The sequence below is a fragment of the Octodon degus genome, unplaced genomic scaffold, assembly GCF_000260255.1.
Source record: "Octodon degus isolate 3935 unplaced genomic scaffold, OctDeg1.0 scaffold00100, whole genome shotgun sequence".
Classification (NCBI taxonomy): domain Eukaryota; kingdom Metazoa; phylum Chordata; class Mammalia; order Rodentia; family Octodontidae; genus Octodon; species Octodon degus.
The window spans coordinates 5190389-5202436 of NW_004524676.1; the positions used below are offsets into that span (position 1 = coordinate 5190389).

A 12048-nucleotide genomic window follows, 5' to 3' on the forward strand; every position below is an offset into this window, starting at 1 on the left:
CTCTCTCTCTCTCTCTCTCTCAAATAAATAAAAATAAAAAAAAAAGAAACATTAGAAACAATCTAAATATTCAGCCAGTTAAAAAGAGTAGAGTACGTATTACCAAGAGAATGTTCCCAGGGCTTTAAAATGGATTGAGCGTTCTTAGGCCTCACAGGTGCTGGTTGGCTGAGGGGTAAGAGCAGCCGAGAGAAGAACAGGCCTGGCCCACGTATGCTTGAGAGGAAACGTAAGGGTGATGAGACTCCAACAAGGCGGACGTCCTGTGCATGTTAAATCGAAGGAGAGACCTGCAGGAGGTCACACGAGGAAGGAGGTCAGGTCCCTGTGCAGCACAGGTGTCCGCAAGCTGGGTGCTGAGCGTGGGGAACACCTGGCAGTGTGGGCCAGCTCCCTGAGGGAGCAAGGCGACCGTTGTGTACTGCGCTGGACCTCAGCGTCCCAAGAACCCTGCGTTTGCAGCAGGACCAGCTGACAGAGTTGATTCGTCTTCCGCCAGCACAGAAACGTTAAGAACTGAGGATCTGTTAAGCCACCGAAGAAGCCGCTCTTCTGACTCATCCTCCAGCTCTTCTAATTAGAAGGACCTTTGTCTATAAGCGCTAAAATCCTTGGGCCAGGCTGGGGCTATAGTTCAGTGGCACAGGCGCCTGCCTGACAAGCACAGGGTCCTGAGTTTGATTCCTTGTACCAGAAAGAAAAAAAATAAAATCTTTGGGCCAGAGCCTTCATGTTCTGTGAAATCCCTGGCTAACTTAAATCCAGAGGCGACCAAAGGCACAGACATGAGTCTGGTTGAGCTACAACCTGCTGGCCATCTCCCTAGAAGGAAGGGATGTCCTAGTGTCCAGCCTGTGCTCAGAACACCAGCTCTTCTGTTTCCAGTGGCTTAGGTTTCAGGCTGACAGGTTTTCTCTAAGTTTGTGGCAGTCCTGTCAGGCTTTTTGCTTGCAAGTAACAAAAATGAGCTTCATTTAAGCAATAAAAGTGTCAGGATGTTAGGGAGGTCACAGAGTCCCCTGGAGGGTCAGACCCCAGCAGAGCAGCAGAAGAGGGTCCCAAGTCCTGCGGCGGGGCAGTCTAGGAGCACAAGCAGTGTGGCTGCGTGGATCGCAGGGCTGCTGCTGGCGCCTCTGACCGGCAAGCAGCGGTCGCTGGAAACTCCGGTGGAGACCTGCCTGCGCTGTCTTTGTGTTGTCTCTCTCCCATCCCAGCAAGCATTCTCCTTGGCTCTGCTTCTTGATGTTGCTGGCTTCTGATTCGGGTTGTGGAGGGGTGGAGTCATTGCCGGGTGTAGCTCATTCGCGGTTAGCTGAACCCCACCAGACACCAGCAAGAGGCGGTTTCACATGGGCTTTAGTGAAAGTTGAAATGGTGGCAGGCACAAGACATGTCCAGTATCTGTTACAGAGCCGTAAATCCCAGGGGGAGAAGCTTCAGCCTGGCACTGTTGGGAGGAAGAGGGCGAAAGGCAGTGGACAGCGAGTTTGTCACCGGTTCTTCCATAGCAGACGCTCTTAACCGTTTATGCTGGAGAGCAAAACTTTCTGAAGTCTTCCATGAAATCCATGTGTGTTCCCTAGAAGGATTCTAAGAGCAAGGATTTGAAGAGAACACATCTCGCGATGCTCTGTTGCTACAGGAGTTCCTCAAATAGACCCCTGGGCATTAAAGGCCTAAATTCTTCTTCGAGTCTTCAGTGCCTTACAGGTTGCCTGAAAAATAGTGAATCTTGGGAAAGATTTGTAGGACACATTAATAAATGCTTGTTGAATGGAGTAGTCCTGTCCTGCCCTGTGGCGCCCTTGCAGCTAGAGATGAGGTTGAACTGTGTGTGTACCACACACTCTTTTCCTGTACATACATACATACATATGTACATACATACTTCCCTTTCAACTAAGGGTCTCACACGCGATGGCCAAAACTTCGACAGTGTGAGGTATAACTGCAGAACGGGCATGAATGTCCTTTTCCTTCTGAGTTTCACAGATAGAAGATTAATTACACTAGACCTGAACAGCCTCAGTCTACCCTTTCTTTCTTCTTTCCTGCAGCTGAGAATCTTCAGTTTTTCACATAAAGCAGCAGCGCTTGGTGGTTTCTCTAACGTATCTGTGCAGCCAGCGTGACTGCTTGTACTTTGGGGCCTTTAGGTAGAGGAAGGGCTCTCAGCACACAGGTCCTGTGGCCCTGCTGTGACCCATCGTAGCCAAGGCGGCAACTGAGGGGGACGCCGGCGGCCGTGTGTACGGTGTAGAGTCGACTCCCGTCACGGGGTTCAGAGATTCCACTGCACTCTTCGGCCAGCGCACAGGACTTAAAACTCATCTTAAGTTTCTTTTTCTGACCTTTCTTTCCTGGACTTCAGGTGACCGCAGGACATTGAAACGGTGGCAGGGAAGCTGTAGGCAGGGGAGGCGGGCTGGGGACATTCCCTCAGCACACAGGCGCGGGCACGTACGTTCCGTCAGACGCCGTGTTGTGTGCTCCCTGCAGCACCAGATGCTTTGCCTTCATGGTAACGAAGTAGTGAGGAGCCAGGCTGGGCCGTCCAGTAAGAATCCAAATGGGAGAATCGGGGTCTAAAGTGGAGAAATGCTGCCTGGGCCAGAGGTAGGCCGGAGCTGAGTCAGCTGCCAAGTCTTGATTGGGGTCAGGCAGTCCAGGGGTGAAGAGGGCTGCATGACAGAGAGGGTGGCGGTGGGGAAGTCAGGGCGTGGCCCCACTGGGAGTAGAGTGGACAGTCTCCACCGCTGGCATTTCTGGCATTTCTCAGCCGGCTTGTGGGGAAGTTGCGCAGCCACTGGCTCTTCTCTAAAGTTACTGTAGTGCAGACAGTAGTGAGCCAGGCAGTGTCCTCCATTGGGACGTTTTGAGAACAGAACTTCCTGTTTGTGTCAAAGTGAGCCAAGTGCCAGGTGTATTCCTTTACCTTTTGAGCTCTGTCCTTTTGCAAGCGGTGTCACCTCCATCGCATTGGTAGGGTGTGGTTGCGTCCTTGGCCCTGTGCACAGCACAGCCTTGGGGCCACGCTGGCCCTGCACAGGGGTGCCTGGAGGTGGAGCTCTGCAGGGGTGGGCCAGCATCTGGGGGCCCAGGGTCAGCTGATCTTGATCCAGCAGTCCCTGTTTTGTGACAGCTGAAGTTACTTAAAAAAATACACACATAGACACACATGTGTTTTAGTTGTCTTCAGTGACCTGGATCACCCAGTCTATTTCTCCTGTTGTGATTAGAAGTGGAAATTCTAGTTTGTGGGCTGTGGGGGACCTGGCCAAGATCCCCAACAGCCTGGAAGAGGGGTGGGGTGAAGGATGAGGAACACAGAAATAGAATTAGTAATGCACAACGGGAATCTACACACGTTCAAGCCAGAGGCTTGGGATGGACAGAGACAGGCAGGCCACGTCCTGCCCTGTGAGCGCCACAGCCTCGCTGGTCATCGGGGCCTGGGAGGATGGCTGTGGGCCATCTCTCAACTGTATGACTTGTGGTCCCCAAAGGTGGGCTTTATGGACAGAGCCCTGTCTCCATGAGAAGCTACCAGGGAAGGTAGTAGGTCTCCTCTGTCAGCCTGTACGGAAAAGGGGCACAGGAGTTTAGTTGTTTGTATCTCGGCTCACAAAGCTCTTAAGCAACGGCACCAGGACTCCGACCCGAGTGGCTGACTGTCGGAGCGTGCGCTCCTGCTCCTCCTGCAGGAAGCTGCTCGCGGCGGCACGGGCTCTGGAAAGCCAGCGCATCTTCCTTCGCCTGCGTGCGCTGTCCTTCGTCTTCGCTGCCCGCTGCCTGGCCGAGCCCAGCCACACAATTTGGGTAGAGCACATCCCGCACCTTTTGAATTGGCTGAAAAACTCGGGCGGATTTGTTTTCAGTTCTGCCTTTATAGATTTGGGTGAGCATAACCTCATCAACTTTTCAGTTCAGTCAAACTCTTTATGTTTTGCCTGTATTTTCTGTGTTGTTTCATTTACTTAAGGTTTGCAGGGATGGAATATGTACATCTAGTAACTGTCTAATATCTAGTACAGAAATAAAAATTTTAAAATCTGGAATCTTTAACTCTGGAGAAGAACTTCAGTGATTGAGACTCAAAAATTTCCATTTCTAGTGCAGCCTGGTGACACATGCTTGTGATCCTGACACTCAGGAGGCTGAGGCAGGAGAATCTACACATGTTCAAGGCCAACCTGGACGGCTTACTGAGACCCTGTCAAAAAGAGTTTCTTGGAAATCTCCATTTGTGTACTCTTAGGCGTCAAAAGTGCTTTGAATTATGCCCCAGAGGAGAGACTTCTTATGTACCCTAAAGGCCCCAAATCCTATCAGGACAACCAAGGGCCCGCCAGGGGAGGTACCTGCCCCATCGCACCCCACCTAGCGTTGTGCCCGAGCCCAGCACCCACAGGTCCCCACCACAGAGAGGCGTGTCCCTGTTGCTCTCCATTTTAAGCAGATAGGTCTGTTCATCAGATTTAGGCCAGTTTGTGTTTGTGGTTCTTTTCCTTGAAAAAAAAAAAAAAGGAAAAGCTGTTTTCTTTGCCTTTGAGAATACTAAAGATCTAATATATATTCCACTTTCTTTTGACAGAAAAAAAGACAAGCCTATGAATCTAACCTCATCTGCAAAGGGCTGGAGCTGGAAGCAACACGTTCCGTGAGTTTAGTCCCTCACAGCCCTGGGCAGCTCCGGGTTTGTGGGCGGTATGGGGAATGTCGCCGGGCCGGCAGAGTCTCCAACTGGAGGCCGGGTCGCCCCAGATCTGCGTTCTGGAAACAGTGTCATTGTGTTTGGTTGTTTTCTTCTTTAAAAACCTTTTAAAAGTTTTCTTCACTTTGCAAATAGTATAAAATAATAAAAGCCAAAAAATGTTAAGGATAGAGAAAATAAAAACCATGTGAATCTTAACTATCCAGAAATTACCTTGTAGTCTTTATAAACTTTTCTTTCCTTAGGTACATGTATTTTTTACCTTTCAAAAAGGGAAATATTATTTCACAGTTTATAATTTGCTTTTTCATTTTAATATGTAGTAAATAAACACTGAGTAGGTCATTAACATTGTACGGGCGCATCACACGGTGAACACAGGGTAAGCAGACCATTTCTGGGTTTAGGAAACTGAAAATTTTTTCATCAGTGTAGCATTAAAATGAATGCTGTAGCTTTTTTATTTTACGTTACTAGTTTGGATGGCGTAGTACACATATTAACAAGTTTAGTTTGCTAATTTCAAATACTAGTTTTGTGTAAGAACTGTAATAACAATTTTAATTATTTTCTTGATAATTCCAATGAAGAAATTATCAGGTGATGATAACTGCAGGCCCGCTTGCTCAGAGCTGAGGGAGGACTCGGGCACTTGCGCCGCGCTGCCCGCCCCGCCGTTCTGCATGTCACCCGAGCGGGCGTGCGGAGCGTGCAGGCTGCAGCCCGCTTGCCCACGGCCCCAGCGTGCCTCTTAGCGTAGCTCTACCTTTTGGTGTTCGCTTTAAATGTGCATTTCTTTCGTTCCTTCTCTCTTTTCCTCATAAGAATCTGTTAGTCCCAAGACTGTGAAAATAGGGGACTTAGTTTTCCGATATGCGTGTTTCCTTCCGCGGCAGGTCTTGGACGACAAGCTGGTGTTCGTGAAGGTGCACGCGCCCTGGGAAGTGCTGTGCACGTACGCGGAGCTCATGCACATCAAGCTGCCGCTGAAGCCCAACGACCTGAAGACCCGCTTCTCGGCCTTCAGCCACCTCAACTGGTTCACGAAGGTCCTCAGTGTGGACGAAAATATCATCAAGCCAGAGCAAGAGTTCTTCACGGCCCCATTTGAAAAGAACCGGATGAATGATTTTTACATTGTTGATAGAGATACCTTCTTCAATCCAGCCACCAGAAGCCGCATTGTAAGTCTAAGCTTCTGTCTTCTAGTGATTTGGAACTTCTGTTGAATTATTTGTGGTTTGGTTTAGTTGGAGTGGTTTGGGTATGTCTGTCTGTCTTGTATTTATTGAGACAAGGTATTGCTATGCAGCCCAGGCAGGTCTTGAACTTGCTCTGTAGCCAAGGTTGACTTCAAACTCATGATGATCCTCCTGCCTCAGCCGCCCAAGTTACGAGATTATAAGCATGTACCACCCTACCCAGCCACTTGGTTTTAAAGACAGAAAAAAATGAAGAGTGCCTACAGATTCCTGTTCTAGTGTAAACAGTGGTTAGATCGGTTGGTCCTCTTATATAAACTGTGCACTTTACTTTGGAATCTCTCCAGGTTTACTTCATCCTCTCTCGGGTCAAGTATCAAGTGGTAAACAACGTGAGCAAGTTTGGGATTAACAGACTTGTAAGTTCTGGAATCTACAAGGCAGCCTTCCCTCTTCACGATGTAAGTAAATGGCAGAAAGGAATGCAGGGGCCCCACGGGTGTGGCGTGGACAGCAGGACAGGGCTGACCTTCCTGACCTTGTGCCTCTTGCTCAGTAAAATGAAGATGATGGCCCAAGGTCATGATCTCCTTAAGGGCAGAAGGGAACCTGACCACTTTTTTGGCAGAACAGGTCCTGCGACGAAAGCAGTGGATGGAGGAGCAAGCAGTCCGCCTCCTGCTAATGCCCATGGCAGTGCTGCCGTATGAGGATTTCTGGGGCAGAAGCTTCTGCTCTGCTGTTTCCTAGTTAGAGCACCTTGTGAAAGCCATGTACCTTTTCTGCATCTCGGCTTCCCTGACTGTGAGGTTGGGGAGGTGATAGTGCTTACCTCACAGAGTTGGCGTTAGGGTAGTCAGTGTCAGGTGCTAGTCCCTGCGGGTATTTCAGTGCCAGCTATTTTTGTAATTACCAGCAAATGGAGCCTACCCCGACTCCCTGATCGTGTGAATTCTTTGTAAGGAAAACACACGTAAGAAATTCTCATCTTTCATTTGACTGCACCATAGACTTTTTCTCCGCCCTGACGTACTCTTTGTGAACTTGCCCGGGACTGTGCTAGGGCTTATAAAAAGGCCTCTGTGGGGTTCTTGTCTGATGGCAAGCCTCAGACTGTTGCCATTTTTAAGGACTATTTGGAGACCGTCCTTCTGTAACCGATAGCATCGTGTGTATGGAAGCTGAGTTTTAAACTGTGACCACCCGGACTTGTGATTCCATAAATACAAGGGCATCGTATCTAATGCTGTTTACATTAAGTATTGCATTATGTGGCATTGTTACTTTGTCACATATATTACTGATTTCTCTGAATCTGTAAAGGCTGGAGGCTGAGCCCTCCCACTGTACACTTCATCCACCGGTTAGTGAAGGTAGCATTGAAATGTGCAGGAGGGAAGCTGTGGATCAGAGGAGGCGAGGGGAGGGCTGAGCCCCCCAGGGGTCCGTTCAGGCTGTGCAGCCCAGCAGCCCACCCCACCCCACAGTGAGCCCCTGTGGTATGACATAAACTTTAGGACAGCTGCACACGGTCGTCCGGAATACTAATCCGGGACGCCAGAGTTCCACAGTATTCGGTGGCATTTGCCCCCATCCAGTTCCTTTCCAAGGCTGTCTGTACACAGTGGCCCCATGGCCAGGCCAGGGGATGCGCCTGTATGGAATTTGGGAGGAGCTGGGCGTGGTGGTGCCCACCTATAATCCCCGCACTCAGGAGGCTGAGGCCAGCCTGGGCTGCAAAGTGAGCTCAAGGGCAGCCTGAGACCCTGATCTTCTAGTACGTGAAGGAGAATGAGTCAGACAGTTTACATTTCAGAAACAGCAGGAGATTCTCTTTGTTGAGTAAACTGAATGTGTAACATGATGTCAATTCTCTTTGTCGCTTAATTTCTACGTGTGGGCTCAGAAAATCCACTCAACTGGGCATAGCGTGGGTGTAGAGCTGTGCCACTGCAAACTGGCCACAGGCACTGACTGGCTGCACCGCTGTCCAGGGTGTTCTCTGGCGTAGCGATTTGGGTGCGTGGGTGGCCCAGTGTTCATAGTTCAGGCAGCCCCCCGTGGGGGACATTAAGTATTCCTGGGGCTCTCCCATCCCCCAGGATGGGAACGTCCCAGCATCCATGCCCACCCCCATTTGCAGATGGCCCTCGCCATCATGAGGCCCCGTTCCCATTGCTTCCAGCAAGGGAGGGCCCCCTTTGCGCAGTGTGACCCTGTAGCACCAGGGCCATGTGAAGCGAGTCAGTCCATGCAGACGCGATTCCCGGGCTCATTGTCCCCTCCGCTTCTCAGTGCAGGTTTGGCCAGCAGTCCGAGGACGCCAGCTGCCCCAGTGAGCGCTACCTTCTGTACCGGGAGTGGGCTCACCCGCGGAGCATCTACAAGAAGCAGCCCTTGGACCTCATCAGGTGAGGTGGCGGGCAGCGCCCTCTGACATCGGGGGACAGAACTCAGAAGAGCTCCGGGCTGGGCTGGGTTTGCGCTGAGCCCTGCCCTGCAGCTTCCTCATGTAGGCGAGGCTGACGGGCTCCTCACCCATGTGGCTCAGTCCCTCGCGGGGCCCTTCCCGTCCCTGTCCTGTGGCCTAACCCCGACTCCCTGATCATGTGATTGGTCTGCTATAGCTGGTCCCATCCTGAATCCTCTCAATAGCTAGAGTTCAGCCCACGAGACTCAAAGGCTCGTGGGTACAGACTGTCTTTCTAGCCATGCACCCACCACGAGTGAAGAGGTACCCCAGGGCTCAGCGCGTCCTAAGGACTCAGCGGGTCCCTGTAGCAATTGCGAACGCACACCTGCCACGTTCTTCATTATAAAGGAGTATTAGCTTCAGCTTATATTGTATGGAAAGACCTAGAAATTTTTTCACTCGTTTTCTGAATCTGCTATTAAAACTGTGTCGTTGAATCTCACAAGAAATAACGCATAGCTCAGGGCTTGTCTTCGCCGTGCACCAACGCTGGCTGCTGCCCAGAAGATTGTTGTCTGGCCGAGGCGGTGGACGCTTGCGTTGGAGAGAGGCGGGGAAGCAGATGGGCGGATAACAAATTAGTGAATAGGAAGCTCTTTAATTGGAATAAACAGAAGGGTGACAGGGGAGGGGGCTTCTTAACAATGATTGTCTTTGAGCAGTTGACCTTGGAGCTGAGGTCTGGGTAGTGGAAAGGACCTAGCACTGGAAGGATTTGGAAGGAGTCTTCCAGAAGTAGAGGCAGCCTCTCCAGCAGCTTCTCCAGTGTCGGTGAAACATAAATATGTCTGACAGGACCAAGGAGACGGGAGGACCAGTGCTGACGAGGAAGAAAATGGCGGGACACAAGCCAGAGAGACAGGGTCTCGCTGTGCAGCTCAGGCTGGCCTTTGTGGCTCACTTTATAGCCTAGGCTAGCCTCAGATTTGGGCAGTCCTCCCGCCTCAGCCTCCCTAGTGCTGGGATTATGGCATGCCCTGCCACACCACACTAAATATTTTAAACATAACTAGAATCCCCTTTAAAACAAAAGCAGCAACTCCCTAAATTCATCCAGTAATCAGTATCCGGATTTCCTTACTTGTCTCCAAAAATATTCATAGTTTCTTAGTTCAGATCAGGATCCAAATCCAAGTGGTGTATTTCAGATTTTCTGAAAGCTTTTGTTCTTCGTCTTTTGCTGCCCATTGGCCTCTGCTGTAGCTCCTTGCACCTGGCTTCGTTTGCTGCCTTCTTATCCGTCTTATCCGCTCTCCCACGGCATGGCTGGCCAATACTGCTGAGTGTGTTCCCCTACTCCGTGCATTTGCCTTAGTTGAGGGGTGTGATCCACATTGGAATGTTATCTACTTTGTGTAAAATATTTGATATGTGGAGTTAGGTGCTTTTATCAGAAGGATCATAATATCCCGTCTTCTCTCTTTTTTGGTGATGTTAGTAGCCCTTAATAATTCCTGCTTTATTATTTCATAATGCCACATCCAAAGGAAATGCTGTATAAATATTGATGACCCTGATATTTGGCTACTAGTGGCAAGAAAAAAAGAGATTGTGTTTCTCCCAGTATTTTCAGCCTGTAGTTGGTTCAGTCACGGACCGGGAACCCTTGCACGTGGAGGGCTGACTCCATTGAAGGTTCACATCAGCGTGAAGTTTTATTTTTTCAATCTCCCTTTGTACTAAATCTGTGTCATCCATTGGCAGGGTGGGAAGACTCATTCATTGGAAGAAAACTATTTACTACCATTTTAAGCACATTTTGCTAAGGAGAGCATGCATAACTGTCCTCTGTCGCTGGCCCTCGTGTTCTCCTCTCATTGTTTCCCTGGTAACCCCATGTGGATGGATGATGAGGTGGAAGTCACACGAGAGCTTAATCCTCAGCTTCCAGACGAGAAAGCCAGTGATGCCCACAGTAGTCAGTGAGGCTTCACGTTAGCAGACTGGAGGCAGCCTCAGAGGCAGCTCTGAGAGCTCAAGGTGGCCCTCGGGCAGCAGGAGACCAGGTGGTGGCTGAGGACGGCTCCTTGCAATAGTCAGCCTTCTAGACTTCCTCACGCTGAGCGTGTACCTGGGACTGATGAATCAAAGCTTGCCTCATAAGATTGATGGTCAGAGTTGGATGATTTTGGCAGAGGCAGTCGTTGGCACATTTCCCATTTGAAGCATCCTCATTATTATTGGCTTCTGAGAACTAGGACACAGGTTTCCATATAAGATTTGGAAACCATTGCAACGTAGCAGGAATGACTGGGGAAGTCATGACTTCTGTGTCAGCACAAATAGCTAGCTAGGGATCATGTGACCAGCCTGCTAAATAGAACAAGTTATTTTTACTACTGGGAGGTTGGACCACGCAACTTCTAAGATTCTTTCAAATTTTAAATATGATATGTCAGGATAGATGACTTAGAACTGTATTTGTCTGTTTATTCTACTATAATGAAATACTTGAAGCCAGGTATTGTATAAGGAAGAGAGGTTTATTTAGCTCACAGTTTTGGAAGCTGAAAATCCAAACAGCATAGAACCAGGCTGCATCTGTCATGGCCATTTGTGGAGGAGAGGGCCCGTTGCAGGCGGCCAGAGAGAGGAGACCTTGTCTTGCTCTTTCTGTAACAACTCTTATGAGAAGTCACGCATAAGTACTGCTTAGTGTACTCTGAGGACGAGGCCTTCTGTGACCTCCCACCGGGTTCCTAAAGGCCACAGAACCTCTTAAGACTTTCACACTGTTGACCACATTTCTAACACAGGCACCCTAAGGTGACACACTTAACCTGGTGTCTAAGTCATTGCAATACCTTGTCACAGAAAGTGTAGCAGAAACACATTGAGACCTCTCACACCCATGGCCAGGCTTCTGCTGGCCAGGCCTCGGGTTGTGCTCGGAGCTGAGTGCCCACTGGGTCATCCTCAGCCTTTGGCCCAGCCCTGTGTGGAGCCCAGAGCCTCACAGAGGCCTCCAAGCCAGGAAGCCCAAGGGCCTGCACACTAGGGCCGGCCTGCATCTGGCTGGAAAGCCCACAGTCGGAGACGTCACCGCCACAGCCACTTCTCGGCTTCTCCTCCCCCAGGCCTTTCCTTCTCTGATGTCTTCGCCTCCCCTTCAGGAACAGCTCTTTCACCTACTGAGCCTCTTCCATTTTGCCCAGAACACACTGAACCCATTTTTAATGCCTAGAAAAAACACAAAAGTGCTCACTAGTAGGGCACAGGTGGTGGTCCTGTCCATCCCCCTTTGTCCCATTTGCACATGAGTTTCATAGGATTTTGGCCAGAGAGACAACAAAATTTTGGCCAAAATTCATTCCACTGCAGTATAGGGCAGGGCCCTCCATACCCACTCTTCATTTTTGATGGTTTGTTACCTGCATTCCACAGAAGGAAGGGTGAGCTAGAGCCAGGAAGATGGCTCAGGGGAATAAGTGCTTCCCTGGCAAGCACAAGGGCCTGAGTTCAATCCCTGGTTCTGCCAAAAAAAAAAAAGAAGAAGAAGAAGAAGAAAGGCTGAACACGGTATGAGGTATTCCAAGAGAGACCGTGTTTGTGTAGCACTCACTGCTGCACAGCGCTGTTGTTGTGTCTTTCGCTGTCTCATTGTCCTACTTACAAGTCAGACTTGTCAAGGTGCAGCATATATAGGACTCAGGACTCTG

At 49.8% G+C, this 12048-nt stretch overlaps 1 protein-coding gene across 2 annotated transcripts in view; it reads left to right on the forward strand.

The window, feature by feature from the left end:
* Window positions 1–12048, forward strand: part of Ano6 (anoctamin 6) — a 169584-nt gene that overhangs the window by 99973 nt on the left and 57563 nt on the right. For both annotated transcript variants that reach the window (XM_023723612.1, XM_023723613.1), the window contains 4 exons: window positions 4595–4660; window positions 5611–5898; window positions 6264–6377; window positions 8212–8327. In XM_023723612.1, coding sequence (XP_023579380.1) covers window positions 4595–4660; window positions 5611–5898; window positions 6264–6377; window positions 8212–8327 — 584 coding nt within the window. The remainder of the gene's footprint in view (window positions 1–4594; window positions 4661–5610; window positions 5899–6263; window positions 6378–8211; window positions 8328–12048) is intronic.